This window comes from Hippocampus comes, unplaced genomic scaffold (genome assembly GCF_001891065.2).
Source record: "Hippocampus comes isolate QL1 unplaced genomic scaffold, H_comes_QL1_v1.1 scaffold174, whole genome shotgun sequence".
Classification (NCBI taxonomy): Eukaryota; Metazoa; Chordata; class Actinopteri; order Syngnathiformes; family Syngnathidae; genus Hippocampus; species Hippocampus comes.
Genome location: NW_017805983.1, coordinates 8,278,853 through 8,302,532, shown reverse-complemented (window position 1 = coordinate 8,302,532; position 23,680 = coordinate 8,278,853). Strand labels below are relative to the sequence as shown.

Below are 23,680 nucleotides of genomic sequence, written 5' to 3'. Positions count from 1 at the left end.
TGTGTTTACTTTTTTAGTTTTGATTTTGAGCAGCAAATTTGGAGTTACATCTTGGTGCTCACCAGGAATGCATAGGCAAAATTGCACAAATTTTCACTTGAAAGAATAGTGGCGATCTTGGGATTTTTTTCTGTTCAATTTTCAAACTGTGTAAATTTAATACACTTTATCTTCAGCATGTTTAGTGCCACTTTTGTAAGTAACCACGCCCCCGTTCAGGCCACGCCCCCGTCCAGGCCACGCCCCTTCCGCTATTTTCATCACTCGCCATTGCCATGTATGGACACAAGATCCCTTGTCCAGCTTTTATTTCTGTCATCAATTCCTGTTAAGAGCCTTGGCCGACCTGTTTGATGTCTGTTGCACAGTGCACCCACCAGTAGTCCCCCCCCCCTCCCCAGGATATTCCAAATTGTTGTATTGGCTTTGCCCAGTGTTTGTGCAATAGCGATTTTTGTCCCCCCCTTCTCTCAGTTTCAAAAATGGTTTTCTTTTCTCCCACACACAGCTCTCTGGCCTTCACGTTTGCTTGACAGCAAAATGCCATTTACACAGATGAAATGCAAAAGCCAAAACGAAGCACTATCTAATGTTGAAACCAGGGTTGCCCAACCCCGGTCCTCGAGGGCCCGTATCTGCCTTGTTTTAAATGTCTCCCTCCTGCAACACAGCTGGTTCAAATAATTAGGGAGATATGTAAAACATGCTGGGTTGGAACCCTCGGGAACTGGGGTTGGGCACCCGCGGTTGAAGCGATCAGACTAAAAGGCAACACTTGAGCAACGACAAACAGCCATCACTTCGATGTCATAATACTTCTGCTCATTTGAAATGTTGGTGGCTTCAAACAAAAGACAATGACGCTGTCCTGAGGTGTTTTATCACACTTAGATATAAATGGCATGAAATAAAAGCTGGAATTCAGAACTTTTTTCAATTTTTTTTGATCTGAAACGCAAACGCTTTCAGTATCCATAACAAAGGAATTGACCTTGCCGTTACAATACTTTTGAATGGGACTGTGTGCGCGTATAGAAATTAATTCCGCCGACCGTGTTTTCTGCAGCTGACCAAGATCACCCGTACAGGACCAAACACCTGGGAGACCAAAAAGATCATTTCTGTGTCTTTTGCTCCTCTCATACTTCCGAAACACAATGTAAACGGCAAACCCAAGACTGTCCCATTGCGTAAGTCACTTTTTATCTTTTATCAACAGTGCATCAAAAAGTACATGGCAGTGAACCATTTTCAGAGACCCAACTTGCTGCGGAAAAGCCAAAGCCCTTTTTATGCCTTGATGTCATATTTGCAGCCCCTTTTTGTTTCACATTTTAATTTTCGAACCCATTTCCGTCACCAATAACAAACTATTAACGTCAACAATAACACCACCTCATTTGGGAACAAAATCTTATTAAAATGAACAAAATGGTACAGTGCCATGACTGTACACCCCTTATTGTACAGTACTTGAGTAAAAGTCTTAACCCTTTCGTGCACCCTGTAACCTGATGCAATGGGAAGCTGTCCCTGAAAGGGTTCAAGTAGACCAGGGGTGTCAAAGTCAAATGGACGGAGGGCCAGATAAAAATTTTTGCTGCAAGCCGAGGGCCGGACTGATCGAATGTTCATTGAAAATTTTAAAAATAACCACATATTGTTTATTGAACCAAATTTAATTGACTGAAAACTGAACAAATACATTCCAATACGGTCAGATAAATAAAGCAACATTTTTTTATGGCTATGTCAGTAAACTTTAATTTTGTACAGGCACAAAAAAATTTCCTTTGTATAAAAATACCCATAACATGAATGAAAGAAGCCCTATCAATAGTCCATATTTTCTCTTTTAGCAAAAGTAGGCTAAATTTACTTAAAAGAAAAACAAATAATAGTGCAGTAATTTTCGATCATTTACTCGAATAAAATATTTTTAACACATAATTGGATTGAAATACAATAAAATGAAGTGCAAAAATGTATAAACCAAAAACAACACTTTCTTCAAGAAAAAAACTTGAACTGAGTAAAAACTCTTAGTATGTGATTGCACAGTATATTATAAGTAATATTCACTTCTTTGAGGCTGAGGCTGATACTCGGTGGTGTCTTAACTTTTCTACAAGTTCATCAATATTTGGGGTCAGGCTCTGAGCTGAGCAAATCCTCAACATTGAGTGAGGGTGTTCAGCAGTAAATCGACTTCTGTGTGATGTTTTGTTCAGCTTCATCAAAGAAAATAGTTGTTCACACACGTATGTGCTGCCAAACTTTCGACAACGTTTGAGCAGCCTGGATGCGCAGCGGGACCACTATGTCGGGGAGGAAACCGTCAAACTGCGCAGCACGCACTGCCGTATCTTTGCAGAAACACTGCAATTGTGTTTCTGCTAATGCTCACGTTTAAAAAGAGTTGCTTTTTTTCGGGGTAAACTTCGTCACAAACTTTAAGTATACCGTTTTTAATGAAATCCCCCTTCCCCCTCCATGTCCATGTTCTTGTTTGCGTGTTTCGTTTCATGATGTCGTCTCAGATTACACTATTTCAATCGCGCCACACTTTCTCCACACAGAAGACACACAGGTTTTCCAGCTACGTCCATGAACATGTTCTTCGACTCTCACCTTGTTTGAAACCCCCGGTTCTCACTGTCCACCTTCCGTTTTGCCATTTTTGATGGGTATCTGAAAGCTAATGTCACTGTTATGGGAACGACTGCTAGACGAATAAATATTTAAATAAAGCGGCCGACTGCTTGGCGCGTCACCGTTGCATTGTGGGAAATGTAGTTTTGGTGCGTGTAAAAGATCTGCGGGCTCTCGGCTTGCTGCGGTCCGCGGGCCGGTTCTAATAATAAATCAATATCATCCCAGGGGCCACTGAAAACATTCTCGCGGGCCGGATTTGGCCCGCGGGCCGGCACTTTGACATAAGTGAAGTAGACTAAACACATTTTTTGTACTTAAATATCAAAAGATATTAAATGTTATTAAGTATTCGAAGTGAAAGTACTTTTTTTTTCAAATGGGCATTTAGAATTTTGATTCTTTTTCTTTCGTCTTTACTCCCTTCCCTGGACTGTTACTTTATTACAGTATTTTAATGTCGCTGTCATTTTAGGTCATACCAGTGAAAGCAAGTATTGTCATGATTTTTTTGAGATCTGGACAGGTCTAAAAAGAAAAAGAAAAAAAAATCGGCCCTACTTTAACTTACGTCTGTCCCTCCTTCCCCCCTTCAATCTCGTTTCGTTGTTTCAATTTTCCAGCAAAGTACGAGGTCCGAACACTACAGGAGCTCGCTCGTTTCTGCATCCGCCACACGCTACAAATGACCACCGACAGAGGAGAAAGCCAATCCCGCAGCCGTGGTTCCTCGTTCAGCGTGGGCAGGGGTCTGGCTGTGGCCGGGCTCCACAAGTACGGCCCTCGCTTCAAGCGCCGCCGTGTGCATCGGCGCCGCTGCAACGCCCTCGTCCTGGCCACCCGTCAGGTGGTCGGCAGCGGTATGAGCCCCTCTCCTCTGGACAGCAACAATAACCAGGGAGGGAGAGTGGAGGACGAGGAGGCGGCGAGGCGAGAGACGAGGGGCAGTCGGAGGGGGGCTCGAGGGGCTAGGGGCTTGATGGAGGAAGAGGAGATGGTGGAGGAAGAGGTTGAAGAGGAGCAGGAGGAAGAGGAGGAAGAGAGGGAGACGGGAGAGCTGCTTCAAGTTCAGCCTGCTGTCAACGTGTTGCGAGAGAGGATCCTGGGCCTTCCGCTGCCTGAGCCTTTGAAGAGGTTCCTCTTGTACTACAGAAACAAGTGAGCAACAAAGCCAGCAGAGACTGAAGCCCCCCCCTGCCAACCTGTAGAAGGCAGGACAAGCATGCCTGACATCCTCTAGCCCTGCCTCATAGTGGACCAGGGGTCACCGACTTTTAGGAGACAGGGCTTCACAGTTTCTTATATGCTTCTGGAATTGCTCACGTTACCTTAAATGATGATGGTTTCTTACAGTACTTATCGATGATGATTTGACAATGATAAAAATAAATGTGCAACACTATGAATCACTTCTACAGCATTCCTAGGATTTCACAATGTCCCATCAGCGGTGAGCCATTTTCTCAAGAGGCCTGCAGGCGACTAATGTTTGGGGGCTGAATGGTGCCCTCGGGCGTCATGTCTGGCGACCCCTGATGTAGACTCGAGTACTCAGCAGTCCCATCTTGTTTGATCGTCGTGCAGTTTGATGATTTGCTCCTGAATGTGTGTGTCAATGGGTTAAACTGCTTTAAAAAAATAAAGGCAACACTTAAACAGAACAATGTAACTCCAAGTGTTCCCTTTACTTTTTTGAGTATGAGATCCAGACATTTTTGTATGATGTATAAGGAAAGGTGAGGTTTTTTTTTTTTTTTTTGTAAATTGAGCTGTATTAACTGCTGTAATAAAGTGGATTATACTGAAGTTAAATACTGTAGTTCTATTATTGGAGCCAGCAATAAATTCTCAAACGCCTTCAAACTTCAAGCTCAGGCAAAAAATGTCCAACAGTCATTATGGCTCAGTGAATCAATTGTTGAGGCAAAGAAGTAAAAAGCTGGCCAAAAAGCTTTTCTCTATTTCTCAGTTGATAGTTTTTCAAATTGACTACATATTTCTGACATTTGCGTGAATTCAAGGCAATAAGCAGAATATAAACACATGTATTGAATGCAGTGATGAGTACTGTATTCAAATCATCCAGACAACGTGTTCATTATTCATTTTTATAACTCATTTTCATTGCCAACATTTTGAACAAATACACAAAAAAAAAGTTTTTTTTTTTTTTTAATACAGTTTTAGTAAAGTGACAAGTGAAGACTTGCAGCAAGCTAAACCTCAAAATGATTACATCTCTTCAATTTTATACATCAGCTACATTACCATCTGTAGGTAACAGTTCCACGTCTTACTCTTACCACTTCTGTTGGAATGTCTGGAGGGAAATGCTGAACAGGGAAAAACATTTTGAAACAAATACACAAAAAAAAAGTTTTTTTTTTTTTTTTAATACAGTTTTAGTAAAGTGACAAGTGAAGACTTGCAGCAAGCTAAACCTCAAAATGATTACATCTCTTCAATTTTATACATCAGCTACATTACCATCTGTAGGTAACAGTTCCACGTCTTACTCTTACCACTTCTGTTGGAATGTCTGGAGGGAAATGCTGAACAGGGAAAATGCAAGTATCCACAACTGAATGGCTTCTGACGTGCAGAAATTAAAATGGTAATTAAATAAAGTTTAGCTCATTAGTGTTCATTTTTATTACATGCCATCAAGCTGGAAAAAACTCCTTTAAAAATGTGTAACATGATGAACATCCATATTTTGTGACATCTTAAAAGACCAAATGAATGTAGCCCAAACAGCCAGAGCAGACAACCTCAGACAGGTAAAGGGAAGGTTAATGTTGTTACCATAGCACCTGTTGGTGGGTGAGCCTTTAGGCACGAGTGAGCAAGAAAATGGATGTGGCTTGGTTATAACAGCAACTAAACTGTTGATCTGCTCACCGTTATTCATGCCTCCTAAAGTGGCCTGAAGTCGGTCAACTCGTGAGACATCAACAGAGTGACGGCTTTTAGCCTCATTAATGTGCGTGGGAAGGACAAGCTCCAATTCGGTGTCAAAAGATCCCACAAAAGGAGCCGGAACACAAATGCTGAGGGGCATCACAGCTTGCTGTGGAGCTGTGGACCAGTTAGTGTCAAAAGTGCATTTTTCATCAGATGAATGGTTGGGTGAAGCGAGCACTATGCTTTCAACTAGAAATTCATCACTCGCATCAGGACCACTTTCACGCAGACCGCGTTGCCTGACTGGCGCCAGTGGGCCCGTTCAGCAGGACAAATGTCACTCATAGTGCATTTTGACGTTTGTGAGTAGAACAGAACTAGTTGAAGGTTTGCTAAATATAGTCACAGATTAAAAGTACCTGACAGTAACAAATAGTGGTTACATCTCATGGTATGTAATTTTTTTCCCTACAAAGCAGCATTAATCCTTAAATTTTCATAGGCCTTGAGCAGATTCCACGATAGTGTTGCCTTGGACAGAATAAAAAGTATTCTTCTCTCTTCTTGGAGTCGTGCTCCAGATTGTGAAGGTGCTCAGGAGAGGTTGGCAGATTGCAGCTTTCACTTGGGCACCAGCCCACGGGATTGTGGGTAAATTGGGGATGCTGGATTGTGAACACTGAATGAAGAGGTCCAAGTGTTTGATTGCTTGCCCGTTCTTGGTCGACTGAATGACAAGAAGCCAGGACAATTCAATTCATGATATCTCAACGGGAACATATTGGAATGAACTGCAGTAAAAATGAGTATTTGCACAACTTACCCAGACTTTGGTTTCCTGAGGCTTCCACTGACACTGGCAAGTGGTGCAAAGCTACTATTAAATCCAGAGGCATCAACCTGAAGATCCTCTTCATTCCTTAGAGCGTCCTCCAGAGCCGCTGCCACCTTTGGGGCGATAACTGGCCGCTGATAATCTTTGGTGGTCCGAGATGGCATATCCATGCCTAGCAAAAGGATGTTCTCAGCCTGGGGGATGCGAAAAACACCGATTTGTGACATATTTTATGCAAACTATGATGCACATACAATTTCAGAAACAAAAAAAAATACGATCAAAATTATTCTAAAGTTACTGGGTAATGAATAAGGAACTGCAAATATTTTCCTATTGGCTCATACACTGACGTCGCACTCATACTTGAGGGTCAAGGTGAGACATTGGACTGCAGCTGTGTTCTGAATTGACTCCAAAGAAATCATTCAAGAATAAAGCAGCATAAAAACGTGGTGTGAGGTTGTCAACACACAGATGAGATAGAAGGAGCTTGTCATAGAACTGACATTTTAAAGGGAAATTTTTCACTTCAATAAACAAACTTACTTTGTATCTCACGTCAGGGCTATCCTTCATGGCTATCCGAGCATGGTTACTGAGAGGCCGTCTGAACCCAATGGCAGACTGAGGCCTGTTCATCATCTGATGGTCACTGAATCCAAAACAAATATTAGGTTTTATATGTTTTAACACTCGACAGACAGTTTATACATCAACCAGCCATAACATTATGTTCATTGAAAATGAAGATTCAAATTTGCTTCATGAAGCAGTTGTAGTTTTTTCACTCCTGTAGATGACACTGCTGGCTATATTATTCAAGTGGACAATAGAACAGGCTATCCATTTGGGCACAGTATCTATTATGGTGGGAATAAGAAATTAAGGACCAGGGCAACTCACTCCTCGATATGTGTGATGGGCCTCATCTTCCAGTATTCATCCTCGTCATCGAAGAAAGCCCTGTTGACTATTTTGCTCTTCTCTTCTAATGGAATGAAATTTTCAATGATAAGATGCCTGAAAAACAAAAGGATTAGAAAAACACAATGAGAAAGTTGAAGTCATGGCGAATACAAGAGACCAAAGCAAAAAGGTCAGCTGAGATGACATTAACATCCTGATTGTGTGTGTGTGTGTGTGTGTGTGTGTGTGTGTGTGTGTGTGTGTGTTTAAATCACACTAAGATCATCCATCGATTATCTAACCCGAGATTCTTGATGTGGTAGTGGTCAAAAGTAATCATGAACTGTCCACTAACTAACTAATGAGTTAGTCAGGACATTTTATATCTGTACACGTTTATGATGCAGATTTGATGATGTTGGTTTTGAGTGAGTGTTTGAAAACAAACCATTTTGTGTATGGCGGGCATATTGGTGACACGAAAAAGCATGCCATCTTTTCAGTTTGACTCAGTAGTGTAACGTCTAGACTCCGTACTTGAGTTTAAGGTCTCGAGTGAGCTCATTCTGGGTCTGCTCCAGCTCCTGGCGCTCATTGATGTGCGCTTCCTGGATGTCATGGATTTCTGCCTTCACTGCTTGTAGTTTGGCAAACAACTAGAAAGAAAGCAGAGACACAGAGAAAAGATCAACTGCTGAACTCAAATAAAACAAATTGACTTTGGAACAACCAATTGAACTTCCACAGAAATGAACTTAAAACTGACTTGAGTAATACAGTACTAATGAAAGTTGAAGACTTTTGAATGGTGGTTATTATCCCGTTGGGTGAGCCATGACCTCCAGCCGAGATTTAAAGTCTTGAGATTTCACGGTATGCTTCATTTTTGTGTCTCTAAGCAAAGAACTGAAGTGACTTGCCCAAAAAGCTCCAGTTTCCTTCTCAAATGTCTAATGACAAAGACGTTCTCAAATTCCCGTCTCATTAATTCTGTGGTTGCTACCTTTTTCAGTTTCTTTGTTTTGATGTCAACTTCCTGTTGCAAAGAACTGTAGGTCTCCTTCAGCTCCAGAGTCTCCTCATCTCGACACTCCATTTGCTGTTGCATCTCTCGCTCTCGCCGTTTCTACAAAACCACAAAAGCATCAAGAACACAGACTGGCCTATGTATGTCATTTGTTAAAATACATGCTCACAGGCAGGTCTTTGTTTTAGACATTGGTCTCACTTGTGTATTAAAAACCTTGAGCTCTGTAGTACAAGAGGAACCTCTAGTGGATTCCAGGATGTGGTGCCTAATACAGTCAAATATGTCTGAGTGTTTTTCAGCATCTTGCCATTCTACAGTTGTTGCTTCCTGCAATTCTAACACCACTGATGAGTTTTTCTTGTTCCTTGGTGAAATCAGATTTACAACATCAACACATTGTTAATACCTGTTCAGCAATTTCCTGCCTTTTTAGCTCCAGCATCTTTTGCTGCTCATTGGTATGATCCACAATGTTCTTCCCCCCAACTAAAAGTTTACTTTCCATTGCCTGGAAAGGAGAAAAAAAAACATTAAATCAAACGAATTCATGATTTCATGAGTCATCATTACATTCTGGAATGGAATCGTAGAGGACCATTGAACTTTGACAGTCCCCATATAGGAGAGCCTTCATTCTGAACATGACCGGCCAAACGTTTGGGCACAATACTGTACTATCATTCATAGCATGAGCAAATGTGTCCAAACTTTGGACTGTTGACTAATTTACACCAGGTAATCGTTTGAATGAATTCACCACAGACAGGCACTTACCCTGACTTTGGCTGACAACATGTCTCCTGCTTCCTGCTCTTTTTTTAGGTCTTCCATTTTCTTCTCCTTCTCCTTCAAGAGTTGAGCTTTCTCCTCAGCCACCAGGCTGTGATCCTCCATGATGGCTTTCCTCTCTTTCTCCAGTTTCTCCTGCTGCTCTCTCCAATAATCACCTTTGTTTCCCTCAGCATCATCATCGCCTTCGCTCTCTTCATCGCGACCATCACCACTGCTACAATCACCCATCCTCTTTTGCTTCCTCTTGTTTTTCTTCCCTGTACGCTTCTCCAGTTGAGCCTTCAGTCTCGCAATCTCCTCCTGAAACTTCCTGAGCAGAGCATCCTTGGGGTCCTCATTGACACGGGGCTTATTCTTAATGTTCTTTGCTCTGTTTGAGTAGCGTAGTGTTGTTAAAGTCTCTTCCACGTTGTAAGAGGCTGGGCCAATATTGGCGACCATGACAGTGCGCGCGTTACCTCCAAGAGAGTCCTGTAAAAGGCGGGTCAATTTAGAATCTCTGTAAGGGATGTGGCTGCTCCTGCCATCCACGAGAGCCGATATGACATTCCCTAAAGCAGAAAGTGACAGGTTGATTTTAGTAGCTTCTTTCAGCCTTTCCCCCTGTGCCCCAGTCTTGGTCTGCCTTTCGCTACCGGCTAGATCCACCAGATTGAGTTTGCCAACTCGGATGTGGTTCTCCCCATCCAGTCCCAATTCACTGCATTCTACGGTGATGACAAAGATGGCATGAGAACGGGAGCTGTGTTCGTTCATGTTGGTGGAGCCCACTGAGCGATTCTGATTGCCCACATTCATGACGTTTTCGATTTCCCGCACACTCTTGGTGACGAACGATGACAGGTCTTTCACATAAACACCAGTGTCCGGTCTCTCTCTCAACTCCAAACGTCGTGATTGGTCCTTGGAAAGTAAATCTCTGATTTCCTCTTGATAAATCTCCAGATATGACGCCCGCACCAAGTACTGTTGATTCTGAGATCTTGAAATGTGAGTGAAGATGTGGTCGAAAGAGTTGGGAATAACTCCTCTCCTCTCGGGGTCATTTCTTACACCCTCCATGGTGTATGTTTTTCCTGTGCCAGTTTGTCCATATGCAAAGATAGTTCCATTAAATCCTTGTAGAACTGAATCCACAAGGGGCCTAAAGGTTTCATCATATAAATCTAGTTGCTTTGAATTGCAGTCATAGACCGAATCAAATGTGAAAACTTTGGGGAGCTCGCCAGCAGAAGTTTCCCGAGGATTCCTGACAATAATTTGCCCAAATTTGACATCAACAGACACCACACACTCAAATGTGGCGGCCAGTTCTTTCTCATTCATAGGGCGACAACGGACCACTACTTTCACTGACTCAGAACTCTTGGTTTTGGACATGATGTTGACCAGAGGATTGCACACTCAGCTTGAAATGCAGTTCCCTCTGATTTTAAAGCAGGGAGTCAGGGAAATCCGGCCAAAAGAACCATCCACATCAGAACCTATTGACAAAAACAACAACAGATGTTAATGACCGACAATCAAGCAGGAAGTGTTTGTGTTGACATATTAGCCTACATTGCAGTTCGTCATTATAAGGGTACTATTGCAATGGAAAGACACATATTCATTCATATTGCTGCAACATATTGAAAGCAATGACTGTGATAAACACGAATCAGGTGACTGCAGAATTTTAACAAAGCACTGATAGTTAAAGGTGAAAACCATGGACCCCTTACTAAAATTGGCCCAAAACAGCAACAACTTGCTAGCATCTTTAACCGGTTAATGTTGAATCTTCAGAGTTTTCGGCATTGAGAGAACTAGCACGGCACGCGATTAGATCGTACCTGAACGGCATCATATTATTACAGTTAGTAAAATTCCTCACCGTACTGGACCGATGAACAGACGCGAACTATAATATAGAACAACTCACAATGAGACGACAAAAAACGACCAAGCACCAGCAAACACACAGGTAACCAAGGCTACAAGTCTTATGAGCTTTTGCCTGGCTGCCGAAGCTCAGTAGGAGTGTTCGGATACATCCACCATGCCACGAAACAAAAAAAGTAAAGCGCTTAGAGCGTATACATTAAATACATACCCTCTCCCCGGTTATTTCAAAATCGTTAAAAAATTTATCAACATCCAGCTTCGTACATTAGCTAATCCGACTCAGTTAGCCACTGGCTCTTCGCCACAATAGTCCAGGTTTGAGTTGCCAGATCCTATACCTACATCCCCCAAGTGAGTGAACGCGGGAAGTAGCTTCTGTATTCAAAGTGATTGTCTGCATTTAAAAAATGTATACCGACTTGTAATTTGCTTTTAATATGTTCGAACACATTGTTAATGTTAATAGTTTGTGAATGATGAAAACGATTCTTAAAATGCATTTTCCGTATAGATCTGGCAACCGTGTGGTGGCTGATGACTATCAGCTGGTTTGTCTACTTATAGCAAAACATAAAACAAGGAACTAGAACAAATCACAGGATTGAATAAATGCTTTTATTTATTGAACATGATATGTAGTCAAGTTTTGATTGGAATTATAATCGAAAAGGGAGTTTACATGATATGTAGTCAAGTTTTGATTGGAATTATAATCGAAAAGGGAGTTTAAATTACTGACACTGAATTGACACATGAATTTAAATGTATAATGCACTGATGTAGAACACGATAAACGCATTATTTGTTTTTAAAATAGCACATATTGCCTGATAATTACGTTAACCGCTCAGGAACATGACGTACACTACACGCATCCAGTAAGAGATTAAGGAAAAGCAATCGACAGCAGAGCCACAGATTTGCAGTTTGTGATTTTGCATCCTCTCTCTCTCTCTCTCTCTCTCTCTCCTGGGCCTGCGTGGGTTTTCTCCGGGTACTCAGGTTTCCTCCCACATTCCAAAAACATGCATGGCAGGCTGATTGGGCACTCAAAATTGTCCCTAGGTGTGATTGTGAGCGTGGATGGTTGTTCGTCTCTGTGTGCCCTGCGATTGCCTGGCAACTGGTTCAGGGTGTCCCCCGCCTACTGCTCGAAGACAGCTGAGATAGGCTCCAGCACACACACACACACGCACGCACGCACGCACGCACGCACGCACATAATGACTCAGTTTTGTGCAAAATGAAAATTATTTGACTGTGTCCAGACCTTGATAAACCGAATTTGATAATTATTGCGAGAAATCATTAAAGTGGTCATTGTCTTGACATAGATTATTATTCATTGTTAGTAACATAACTGAAGGTAATTTGAGTAAATTTGTGATTTCACAAGTTGTGTGCGAAGAAATTGGTAGCCCTTTGCATCCGCACCCAGCTCACTTTCAAACATTTTGGTGGCCCTGATTTAGCATATTCCTCTTATTTAATCATATGTTTCCTTTCTGTATTTCACCTTTTATTTTCCTCACCGTTACCTTTCAAGTATACTGGATTATATATTGTGGGCATTTTGTATCACTACTGTGTTTACGTTCGGTGGTTTGGGATTCCAACCGTAAGTAGTTCGTGAATCATCTTTTTTCAATGTCCATTTACTTAACTATCGAACCGTTCTGTCAGCGTCGCTGGAGCAACAGAAGCAAACACTGATGTAATGACGTTTCGTTAGAAAGAAAGCCAAACGTCAGAAACGCCCGCGGGAACGTTTGACACGGTTGACTGGTTTCGTCAAATGAATGGCCAAATAGCTCCGGGATCACGTGATGGACTGAGTACAACAACTGTTGGGATAGTTTAATGTCGGTGATTAATTTTTAATAATTTATTACAATAATCAACCATGATCCGCATATACAGATTAAAAACAAAACAAGTTTACCGACATATTCACGTAAGTGTCAAATCTTGTTATTGACAATATTTTGATTATTTGGGCGTTGTGTGTGTGTGTGTGTGTGTGTGTGTGTGTGTGTGTGCGTGTGGTTTTTTTTACGATGTGACCAATCGAGTGAAAAAAAATATGATTTGGCCTTTTCAGTGAGCACATGAGTGTATTTTGCAGCTATGGTGTGAAAGCGCTATATAAATCAGCATGTATTGTATTGTATGGGAAAAGGCCACTGTTGATTTGGTCCAAATAAATGGTATAACCATAGAGTAATTGTTGTGGTCGCTCCATTTAATACCATCAAGTTTACAGTCAAAAGAAGGCATTCATGTCTTTGGCCAAAATGTATTTAAATGACACACTGACACAGGACGCAATTACTTGATTTTAGTGGCAACAGGATCATCTTTTGCCATTTTTAGCTCGACTGTTGCCAATAACGTTTTATTTTTATTTATTTATTTTTTAACAGATGACAGGTTTTTCTTTGTTTCTTCAGCAGGCTCGGACCTGCACTTTCAGATGACGAGATTTCACTAGAAGAACATATGATACAGCACCTGCTAACCTGCACGTGTTGACCATCCCCTCCGTTCAAAATGTCCACGAACACAGAGTCTATAAAAGTCGTGGTGCGTTGTCGTCCTATGAATGACAAAGAAAGGGCAGCCACATTTGAGAGTGTGGTCTCAGTTGATGTCAAATTAGGGCAAATTATTGTCAGGAATCCAAGAGAATCTTTGTCATGCAAGTCATCAAAAGTGTTCACTTTTGATTCGGTCTACAACTGGAAGTCAAAGCAAATTGAGCTATACGATGAAAGCTTTAGGCCTCTTGTGGATTCAGTTCTACAAGGATTTAATGGGACCATCTTTGCATACGGACAAACAGGCACAGGGAAAACATACACCATGGAGGGTACAAGAAATGATCCGGAAAGGAGAGGTGTTATCCCCAACTCATTTGACCACATCTTCACTCACATCTCAAGATCTCAGAATCAGCAGTACCTGGTGCGCGCATCATATCTGGAGATTTACCAAGAAGAGATCAGAGATTTACTCTCCAAGGACCAAGCACGGCAACTTGAGCTGAGAGAGAGGCCGGACACTGGTGTTTATGTTAAAAATCTGTCATCGTTTGTCACCAGGAGTAAAGAGGAGATCGAAAACGTAATGAATGTGGGCAATCAGAATCGCTCAGTGGGCTCCACCAACATGAACGAACACAGCTCCCGTTCTCATGCCATCTTTGTCATCACCGTAGAATGCAGTGAATTGGGACTGGATGGGGAGAACCACATCCGAGTTGGCAAACTCAATCTGGTGGATCTAGCCGGTAGCGAAAGGCAGACCAAGACTGGGGCACAGGGGGAAAGGCTGAAAGAAGCTACTAAAATCAACCTGTCACTTTCTGCTTTAGGGAATGTCATATCGGCTCTCGTGGATGGCAGGAGCAGCCACATCCCTTACAGAGATTCTAAACTGACCCGCCTTTTACAGGACTCCCTCGGAGGTAACGCCCGCACTGTCATGGTGGCCAACATTGGCCCAGCATCTTACAACCTGGAAGAGACTTTAACAACACTGCACTACTCCAGCAGAGCGAAGAACATCAAGAATACACCATGCATCAATGAGGACCCCAAAGACGCACAGCTCAGGAAGTTTCAGGAGGAGATTGCGAGACTGAAGGCGCAGCTGGAAAAGCGTACGGGGAAGAAAAACAGAAGGCACAAGAGGAGGGCCGGCGATTGTAGCGATGGTGAGAATCAGGAAGAGGAGAGTGGAGATGATGATGTTGACAATAAGGATGACGAAAATAAGGAAAAGGACAACAAAGGGGATTATTGGAGGGAACAGCAGGAGATGCTGGAGAAAGAGAGGAAAGCCATCATGGAGGATCACAGCCTGGTGGCTGAGGAGAAAGTTCAACTCCTACAAGAGAAGGAGAAGAAAATGGCTGACCTGAAAAGGGAGCAGAAAGAGGGAGAGCTCCTGGCAACCAAAATTAAGGTAAATGATGTCCCCCTACTATTATGTCAAGGCATTTTTCATGACTAATTCATATTATAAAATTCCTTCACATGTAAGTTGATCCACCAAAAATCAACAGCTTTGAATGTATTGTACCACTTCATTTATCCCATAAGTAAAGTGCCTTTTTGTCCTGCAGACAATGGAGAGTAAACTCCTCGTTGGGGGGAAGAACATTGTGGATCATACAAACGAGCAGCAGAGGATGCTGGAGTTGAAAAGACAAGAAATTGACGAACAGGTACAAATGACGACAGTACTAGTTGAAGATGCAATTCTTCCTATGCCGCATCATCCCGCTTCGGCTGGTTTTGGATGACAAATACTAAAAGTGCACTGCATACATGCGTTTGCAAAAAATATTCACTGTCTTATTTTTATCCCGTGAACACGTGTAGTTCAGTCTGAGGTAAACGAGAACAACCTTTTTTTGTTTCCAGAAATGGAAAGAGCGAGAGATGCGACAACAGATGGAGAGTCGAGACGAGGAGAATCTGGAGCTAAAAGAAACCTACACTTCTCTACAGCAGGAAGTTGACATTAAAACCAAGAAAGTGAAAAAGGTCAGTTAAGTTACTGCGTAGATTCTACCTCTGCGTTAGCATCGTGCCAGGCCGGACTTCAAAATGACTTGCTCGTTTCTGAAAGACGTGGAATTTAGTGATCTTGTTGTCATCTTTGCCCTTCAGTTGTTTGCCAAACTGGAGGCTGTGAAGGCAGAAATCCACGAAATCCAGGAGGCACACATCAGTGCACGCCAGCAGCTGGAACAGACCCAGAACGAACTTACCAGGGACCTAAAACTCAAGTATGGGACCTGCTGACTTATACTTTGTCCCTCATGCATGCTTGGAACCCAACCTGTATCTGACATCAAGTTTTTTGGCAGTCTAACCTCTTTAGTGTGATCAGATTAAATGTCATGTACTTGCTCTTTCCAGTGATGATGCATTTTTGGGGCGGGGGGTTTCTTATGGTCCCGATTGTTCTTCCTTGTAGGTCTCAGATGATTGACAATTTTATTCCGCTGGAAGACAAAAACAAAATAGTCACCAGAGCTTATTTTGACGAAGAGGATGAATACTGGAAGATGAAGCCAATCACACGTGTTGAGCAGTAAGTCCAATATGATTCGTCTCTGACTTATTTATCACTTAATCATTGAGTCATATCCAAATGATTGCTTTGCTTTTGGGCTCAGGAAGCAGACTTGCTCGCTTATGATTCCCATTAAAATTCAGCCGCTCGACAAATGCGCTTTTCTCTGGCTCTCAGTTGGCTGTGATGGACGAGTGTGTTGAAAAGACCTGAATTAGATCCGATTTTTCCTGAACGTTTGATCGACTTCATTGCACTTCACATTCTTGTCTTAAACATGGGGAGCAATCGATTTACCCATGATGCAATACAGTCTTCACTTTATCCACAACACTGTGTCTACTTTTTAGCTTTTAGCTAATTCCGCATATGTGTTCAGTGATCCTCGGATGATGAACAGGCCGCAGTCTGCCGTCGGATTCAGAAGACCTCTCAGTCACCATGCTCGCATGGCCATGATGCTCAGCCTTGACATGAGATACAAAGTAACAGCATTTCATGCTCTTAATTCTCCTTGTCTATCTCGCTGTCTCTCTCATAAATCTAATGCAAGACAACCATTGCGACTGCAGCTCTAGTTATTAATGTCACAATGACAATGTTATAACAGACCTAAAGGGTCAGGTTAGCTAAGGTCAAGTAGGTCCAGTCGATGTACAGTATGTAAATGCTCTGCTGGGAATCATTCTCAATCGATCGACTTCACAATGTAAAAATGGCTTTATTAATTCTATTATTAACATTTCTCCGCGTCAGCAAGAATCCTTGATATTTTTGTACTCTACATTCTGTCTTCTTGGTGACTTAAATGTTTTGTTAATTTGTAACTCATGGGTATGCCCTGTCAGGCTGAAAACATCCTGTTGCTCGAAATGGATCTCCCGTCTCGGACCACCAAAAACTATCAGCAGCCAGTAATTGCCCCAAAGGTGGTGGCAGCTCTGAAGGATGCTCTTAAGGATGAGGACGATCTCGAGGTGGATGCATCAGGGTTTGATTGTAGCCTTTCACCTGTCGCCAGTGCAAGTGGAAGCATCAGGAAACCAAAGTCTGGGTAGGTCAAAGAAAGACACTTACCGTTACGCCATTTTGTTCAAATACGGTCATTTGGAAACAGTGCCTCCTGGTTTGGCTTGGTCATGCCAGTTAATTACATTTTTTTGTTTCCCATGGCTTTTATCCTTCAGTCGATCAAGAACAAGCAAGCAGTTGAACACTCGCACTGCCTCTTGCAGCCCTCAAAATCTTACCTCTCCAATGTACCCACAATCCCGCGGGCTGGTTCCCAAGTGATGCTGCAGTCTGCCAACAACTCTTCTTGTGCATGTTTTATCGCTGAAATATGAGCCAACAGAGACTGGACGGTAATATAAAGCATCATTTTCATATGCGTGAATATGAGACACACAAAAATATGTGAGTATTGCATTATGTTTTCATAAAAAAGGAAATTATTTTGCTTTCCATTCACCTGCCCAAGATTTAATTTGTTAGATTGTGTTTTTGGTGGGTTTTTTTTTTAGATTGGAGTTTTTCTTGTATGTTGAATTACATTGCTCATTAATTGAACTGAATGTGTGGTACTTTGGAAGATGTGTACGAACATTTTCATACATGCTAATCAAGCTTTTGTTTTTGCATTTCCTCCATTTGCCACAGCTCGTTTTTTGGCCACACGGGGGCAGTATTGTATCACAGAGAACTTTTCCATTGACTCGCGAGCAAACACGTTCAAACTTGGCCTTTCATCGCCATCTCGTGTTTATTTTCGGTAACTCTCGAGAGAATTCGCACGCAGAGAACATGTATGGCTACAAACCACAGCCATCCATGTGAATATACCTGCACAACGATGTAATACTTAATTGTAAACTCAACGAGATAGCAACAAAATCTTCATTTAAATGTGTACCGCTAATCAACAAATACGTCACACCTTTCAACTCCTCGAATGGTTCCAACTTGCTAGCATGCCAGCATGTCAGCATCAATACATGTTGCCCTGTGATGTACTTGCCGTAAAAGGGATTTCAAACATCTGTGGATTGTGGTCGAGACGTCTTGAGACCTAAAACACTTGACAGCCATTTCATCCTTGAGCATGAATCACTTCAACATGTGTAACCTCCAACCAATCGGAACTAATTTGGGTGAGCGTTCCAAAATGATGTGATCTGACTTTCTAATCATTTGTGTCCTTTGTGAGACTGGATTTTTTTCAGGGCGGTATTGTCTCCCTTAAGAAGGGGCCGTCCCTGAGGATGGGGGCAGGAGGGTGGTCTTGCTCTCTGTGTTTTAGAAGAATGTCTCTCAGTCAATAAAAGTGTGTTTGTGAAGACTTTTTATTTCTCCTCGCATAATTGACAGTACAAAGCATTCCACTTGAAAAGGTTCTATCAATGCATACACAAGTACAAGTTTTTCCCAAAACTCTTTTTGCCAGCCTGAACAAATTTTCCTCACTATTTATTGACTTGATACGAATAAAGAAATTCAGATTTGATAACTTTCGTGAATGACAGACTGCGGTGAGCTGTCTTTCCCACAGCTGTCTGTCACTGTCGCACCATTTGTTTTTGTTTGGGCCACGGTGGGCTTCATGGGATGACAAGTAAGGATGACACCACTGTGGAAAATAAATCATCAAAAAAGTCATCTTGGAATTTTCCAAACTGGATGTTGACAAGTCATAAAGCTTTTAGAAGAATGTCATGTAGACACATGAGACAAAATGGGAACTTTTTGGCAAGGTACTCTGTTCACAGATGCACAAATGTAGCATACCAAGAAAAAAAATACACTGTCCCAACTGTGAAACGTTGACGAGGCCTTACCTGTATGTTTTGCGTCTGTTTTGCTTCATCTGGCTCAGTCTCTTGAATCTGTGCAGGGTACAACAAAATCTCAAAACTATGAAGGTATTCCAGAGAAAAAATGGGTCATGGGCACAGGGCAATTATGAAGTGGCCCTCTATGAGCCCTGATCTAACATCTATGGAAGCCCGGAAGGAGCTGAAACACGCCATCTGGAGAAAGCAACCTTCAAACCGGAGACAACTGGAGCAGTTTGCCCACAAAAAGTGGGCCAAATACCTGCTGAGATATGTGAAAGTCCCACTGAAACTTTGCATTGATAACCTGAAATGGTTATGCAACAAAATATTATGTTAACAGTAGAACATCATTTCGGCAAGTTTCACGAGTCTTGTTTTTGGACATAATGTGTGTTCGACCACAATTCAAAAACAGTTTGACTTTCATTGGTTACTTTTCACTAAATGTTTACTCATTATTCCCTTTGTCAGATTCAGGCTATTTCTGTGACCACAATAGGGTTTTTCTTCCATTAACAGAGGGGTACCAACAATTTTGTCCATGTGTACATCTAATAATGACAATGGTGAGGTCGAAAGAATCCATGAAATTGCCAGTGATGCTGTTGGAAGCCAAAGAAACATCATATTCCAGATGAATAGATTTGGAACATTCCTGTGTTGAAGACGAGAACCCGGCTGAAGTTGTTGCTTTCCCGTTGAATAATGGAAATGTATTCAGGTCTTCATCCCCACTTTGGAGCAGATGTTGCCTGTCAGCACAATGACCAGCAAGATAAAAGACAAGTAGAGGAACCATAGTTGGAAGAAAAGATACCTGTCAGGCGGAAGCATGCAAAAGTGTTTTTATTTTATGGTGTCCAAGACAATGATTAGTTTTTATTAATAAGATTCAATGCAATGAGTTGTGTTATATGCAGTTGATGTGAAAATGACCCCTTTTGCCCTCACTTTAATCAGTTTTGGTTGGGAAACAAAAAGGTGCGACAGTATTTTGTGCCATTGGCCGTAGAGGTCTCACAATGATTGGCTAATCAGTTATGCAATTACTTGACAACTATTTTAATCATCAAGTAATTGTTTAGAGCCATTGTTGAACTTAAAATTGTCCAAATCGTCTTCATTTCAGCCTTTCAACAAGAATTGTTCGGATTTCTGCATTCCTTCATGAAAGCCGACTGATTGTCTTTCATGTTTGTTCAAAATAAGACATTTGCAAGCATCTGCTTTTACTTTGGAAAACAATGACCGAATCAGTCCCTGAATCCGTGTAAAAAATGTTGCTAAGTACAATATCAGCCCCTTGTGTGATATTCATCAGTGACAGTCCTAGTTTTAAGTTTATATGTGAAATACATGGCAGCCCGGTGGTCGAGTGATTCGTGCGTCAGCCTCACAGTGCAGAGGGGCAGGGTTTGATTCTGGCCCCGGCCTTTCTGTGTGGAGTTTGCATTTTCTCCCCGTGCTTCCATGGGTTTTCTCAGGGTACTCTGGTTTCCTCACACATTCCAGAAACATGCGTGGCAGGTTAATGGAACACTCCAAATTGTCACTAGGTGTGAGTGTGAGTGCGGATGGTTGTTTATGTGTACCCTGCGATTGGCTGGCAACCAGTTCAGGGTTTACCCTGCCTGCCGCCCGAAGACAACTGGGACAGGCTCCAGCACGCCCCGCGTCCCCTGTGGGGATAAGCGGATCAGAAAATTGATGGATGGATGGAGAGCTAGCAATCAACAAAAGCTGAAGGCTCATTTTGACTGGGAAGTGATGAATAAGAAAACATAACAAGATGGTTCATGTAATCAGATTTTGATACAAACTAATTTTTCAGTCTGCAATGTGAATAATTCAACAGCAGCTGTTTCCATCCACACACCTCCCTCAGATGCGGAGCAGGCCCACGGTGCGACACCGAAACAGGTTTGCCTCATTCTAATGGTTTCACGTCACAAGTGCACACGGCCACAGCACCAGCCACAAGATCACTGAGGAATGTCAATACATTTCCATGTTTGCCTTCCAGGGGTTTGGGGTCATAGCGGGGGCTGTCTGCATCGATGTGTCATGCTGCAGGAGAAAAGCAGGAAACAGAAAAGGAACTGGATGCGGGAGTGGTGATCGATGGGAAAGTCAACAGGATGATGGGGGTGGGGAGGACCTCATGAAGAAGGAGATCAAACTTCCTCGTCTCTCCTTCGGTAAAATGGTTACTGATAGCCATGCTGGGAAAACTCATTGCTCATAAAGGCTTGTCACCACATTACGGTGAATGAAATCGAGCATGATAATATCCCAACAGGAAGTTTTGTTGCCGTGACACTGTGACATAAGGCATCACTGATAGGAAAATGCTCAAAATGGCAATCCTCACACACACACAGGAAAAAACTTCCTATTACATAAATATGTTTTGACAAGTTCTAAAATTGTGGAAGATTAGTTGAGAACTGCAACATTTCTCCATCTTCACTTCTTTTTTTCAAATTGCTCTTTGACGAAAAATCCTGACCGTATGATTGAAGGTGTGACGGGCAGCAACGGCTGGGGGTTAAGAATGTGGTCTGTGACCCAAAGCCACCGGGCATGGTGACCCTGGGATATGGAAGGAGGAGGGGATAAATAAGATGACCCCACCCAAATTGCTCCTTGTGGGTGAATGCAAGTCAAACTTGGCGTTCTGAACTCTTTCATTCCACAAGACGTACTTGTACGCCTTTTTAAAATTAGGCCGCGCCTACCAAGGACTTATTTGTACGTCTAAGTCTTTTTTTTTGCGTCATAGAGAGGAGGAGGGTCTGATGCAATCTGTGAATGAGAATAAGCCGTTTGCATTGTAAATCATGTAAAAAAAAAGCGACCAGTAGGTGGCAGTGGTGCCTCACATGCTTGAAATGCGTGCTTTTACAGATGTGGTGCCTCACGTGCTTGAAATGCGTGCTTTTACAGAAATCTCTTTTTCTCCGTTTTTTGCCCAGGAATCGCCATTTTCATGAAATTTAGCCATTTATAATGCCGACTGCTGAAGAATGGAAAAAGATTTTTTTTCTGCTGAAAGAAGAGAGTCCAAACTTTATTTTGGTAGGCTCTGTGTTTATATAGCATTAGAACCAAATATTCTGTAGGCCTTGCAAGATCAGTGAAAATCCAGTAAAACGCTGGGATTGAGGGGGTTGCTCCAGTGAAAATGGCTGGGATTGAATGAGTTAACCTACTTTGAGCATGTCACTTATAGGTATTGTTTTTAATTTAAATCACAGTGGTTAATGGTGTGCCAATAGTTGTATTTAATAACGACGGATATTGTATTTATGCGGACAGGCTGTAATGTAACAAGTGTTATCAGGTTACAGGGTGCATGAAGGGGTTAACTATACCTGCGGGAAGTTGTTTTTGCATTGGTACCGAAGAGAAGAGATCACGTTCACTAGGAAACCCTGAACAAAATTGTCTTTGTATACTCTCAGTGTTCTCAGCAAAGTATATCGGTGAAGTGTTATAACCGCATTAACAAGTCATGTTACATTGATGTTTTCGTAAAACCTTTTCAAACCACACATTATGCATTTAATCAGGGTTTGGTTTCCAGACACGAGTTTGATGTGACTCATATGGTTGCTTTGTTAGACTCTAGGCAGTCCTTTAAAAAAAAAAAAGAAAGAAAAAAAACAAGCTTGCAGTGCTTCCAGATGTGGTCTGCCAGAATATTGGGAACCAAACATCTGCGTGAACATGAATGGTGAAGACCCAGCACCCTATGCCTGCAGCACACCACACATGAACTTTTGTCACATTCTGTTGAGGTGGCGCAATCATGCAATAAGCCTCATGTTTCATTTGTACGCATGCTTAAAAAAAGTGCGTATGGTACATGCGTACCATGTACAGGACTTGTAACACTCACTGCATGACTCACCGTAGGGTGTTACTCATCCAACGAGGGACACACGAATCGAAGGTAAGTGTTGTGTGTGACGGTTTGAGCTTTTACAGGCCTCTTAGCCATGTACACTACACGGGGAGCATTTCCTGTTTACCAATACGAAGCTATTGAAGCTCCTTTTCACTTCTCAGTGTTGAACTTTTTCTAACTGTATTTCAAGTTTCTTAAAGATGATGGATGCCTCTACACAAAAGGAATTTTGGGGTGTATCAAAGATTGCGGTCTTGTTGCACCGGGGGCCTCAAAGGCCATCATTGTGCAATGACGTTGTTGAGATTTTCATAGACCCCAAGCCTTTTTCCTGCAGAGAATGCAGACCTGTTACGTGAGCAAGCTCTGAACCTAGCAGGCAATGCTAACGTATTGCCACCCCAAAACGGCGTGTTTGGTAACAAAAGACTTGAAGCAATTTTATAATGATGCATTGTGAGGTGAAGGGAAGCAGCCGGGAGATTAGGAAGGAATAACTTTTATTTTGTAAAACAAGTTAAAGGCACTGGAGGCAAAGTCACTTGAAAACAAAAGATTTCTGATGGTGACAAGTTCAAATTATAACGTATCCTGCACAAACCACACAGCAACTGGGGAAAACCCAACAAGGAATGAGCAAAGACTGGTGGCTAGAATGTACACTGACTACTTACAGAACAAGAGATGAAAAAGACACCAGGGCAAGGAAGAAGCCGACACAGCTGGCACTGGACGATCAAAGCTGACAAGAACAAGTTGAGAGAAAGGTATTAAAAAAAAAATATATATATATATATATATATATTCTCTTGGTTTCCCAAAAAAATAAAGAGAACGGAAAT

General features: G+C 42.1%; 3 protein-coding genes and 1 long non-coding RNA gene across 7 annotated transcripts in view; 3 read left to right on the top strand and 1 right to left on the bottom strand.

Annotated features, from left to right (window-relative positions):
• pcmtd2b (protein-L-isoaspartate (D-aspartate) O-methyltransferase domain containing 2b) overlaps positions 1-4,310 on the top strand; it is a 9,094-nt gene extending 4,784 nt beyond the window's left edge. The window contains exons 6-7 of the mRNA XM_019891424.1: positions 1,067-1,190; positions 3,276-4,310. Coding sequence (XP_019746983.1) covers positions 1,067-1,190; positions 3,276-3,814 — 663 coding nt within the window. The 3' untranslated portion in view covers positions 3,815-4,310. The remainder of the gene's footprint in view (positions 1-1,066; positions 1,191-3,275) is intronic.
• Positions 1-4,310, top strand: part of LOC109528628 (uncharacterized) — a 7,874-nt gene extending 3,564 nt beyond the window's left edge. The window contains exon 2 of the long non-coding RNA XR_002170711.1: positions 3,938-4,310. This is a non-coding gene — a long non-coding RNA (uncharacterized LOC109528628). The remainder of the gene's footprint in view (positions 1-3,937) is intronic.
• Positions 4,311-5,207: 897 nt separating this feature from the next.
• Positions 5,208-11,338, bottom strand: LOC109528590 (kinesin-like protein KIF3B). 4 transcript variants are annotated; one of them, XM_019891394.1, is made up of 9 exons: positions 11,047-11,338; positions 9,105-10,606; positions 8,737-8,838; positions 8,304-8,426; positions 7,838-7,956; positions 7,298-7,414; positions 6,941-7,046; positions 6,380-6,585; positions 5,208-6,283 (listed from the first exon to the last, which is right to left on the bottom strand). In XM_019891394.1, the coding sequence occupies exons 2-9, from the start codon at positions 10,500-10,502 to the stop codon at positions 6,178-6,180; spliced, it is 2,277 nt and encodes a 758-aa protein (XP_019746953.1). In that variant the 5' UTR covers positions 10,503-10,606; positions 11,047-11,338; the 3' UTR covers positions 5,208-6,177. The 4 variants fall into 4 exon arrangements, with proteins under 4 accessions (XP_019746953.1, XP_019746952.1, XP_019746955.1 ...); XM_019891393.1 differs by having other exon boundaries at positions 11,218-11,335; XM_019891396.1 differs by having other exon boundaries at positions 11,274-11,332.
• Positions 11,339-12,599: 1,261 nt separating this feature from the next.
• On the top strand, positions 12,600-17,541 carry LOC109528589 (kinesin-like protein KIF3B). The gene is made up of 9 exons (XM_019891392.1): positions 12,600-12,963; positions 13,463-14,975; positions 15,136-15,237; positions 15,437-15,559; positions 15,686-15,804; positions 15,996-16,112; positions 16,474-16,579; positions 16,943-17,148; positions 17,282-17,541. Exons 2-9 carry the CDS (start codon positions 13,560-13,562, stop codon positions 17,385-17,387), a joined length of 2,295 nt encoding a protein of 764 aa, XP_019746951.1. The 5' UTR covers positions 12,600-12,963; positions 13,463-13,559; the 3' UTR covers positions 17,388-17,541.
• Positions 17,542-23,680: the final 6,139 nt, after the last annotated feature.

What these genes read in the sequence shown, in the direction of transcription:
- LOC109528589 (XM_019891392.1), top strand. Translation starts at nt 13,560, where the DNA reads ATGTCCACGAACACAGAGTCTATAAAAGTCGTGGTGCGTTGTCGTCCT. An exon ending in TCCTGGCAACCAAAATTAAG is followed by an intron (nt 14,976 to 15,135) that starts GTAAATGATGTC and finishes TTTGTCCTGCAG; the next exon opens with ACAATGGAGAGTAAACTCCT. An exon ending in GCCTTGACATGAGATACAAA is followed by an intron (nt 16,580 to 16,942) that starts GTAACAGCATTT and finishes ATGCCCTGTCAG; the next exon opens with GCTGAAAACATCCTGTTGCT.
- LOC109528590 (XM_019891394.1), bottom strand. Translation starts at nt 10,502, where the DNA reads ATGTCCAAAACCAAGAGTTCTGAGTCAGTGAAAGTAGTGGTCCGTTGT. An exon ending in ACTCGAGACCTTAAACTCAA is followed by an intron (nt 7,415 to 7,837) that starts GTACGGAGTCTA and finishes TTTGTTTTTCAG; the next exon opens with GCATCTTATCATTGAAAATT. An exon ending in GCCCTGACGTGAGATACAAA is followed by an intron (nt 6,586 to 6,940) that starts GTAAGTTTGTTT and finishes CGCATCCCCCAG; the next exon opens with GCTGAGAACATCCTTTTGCT.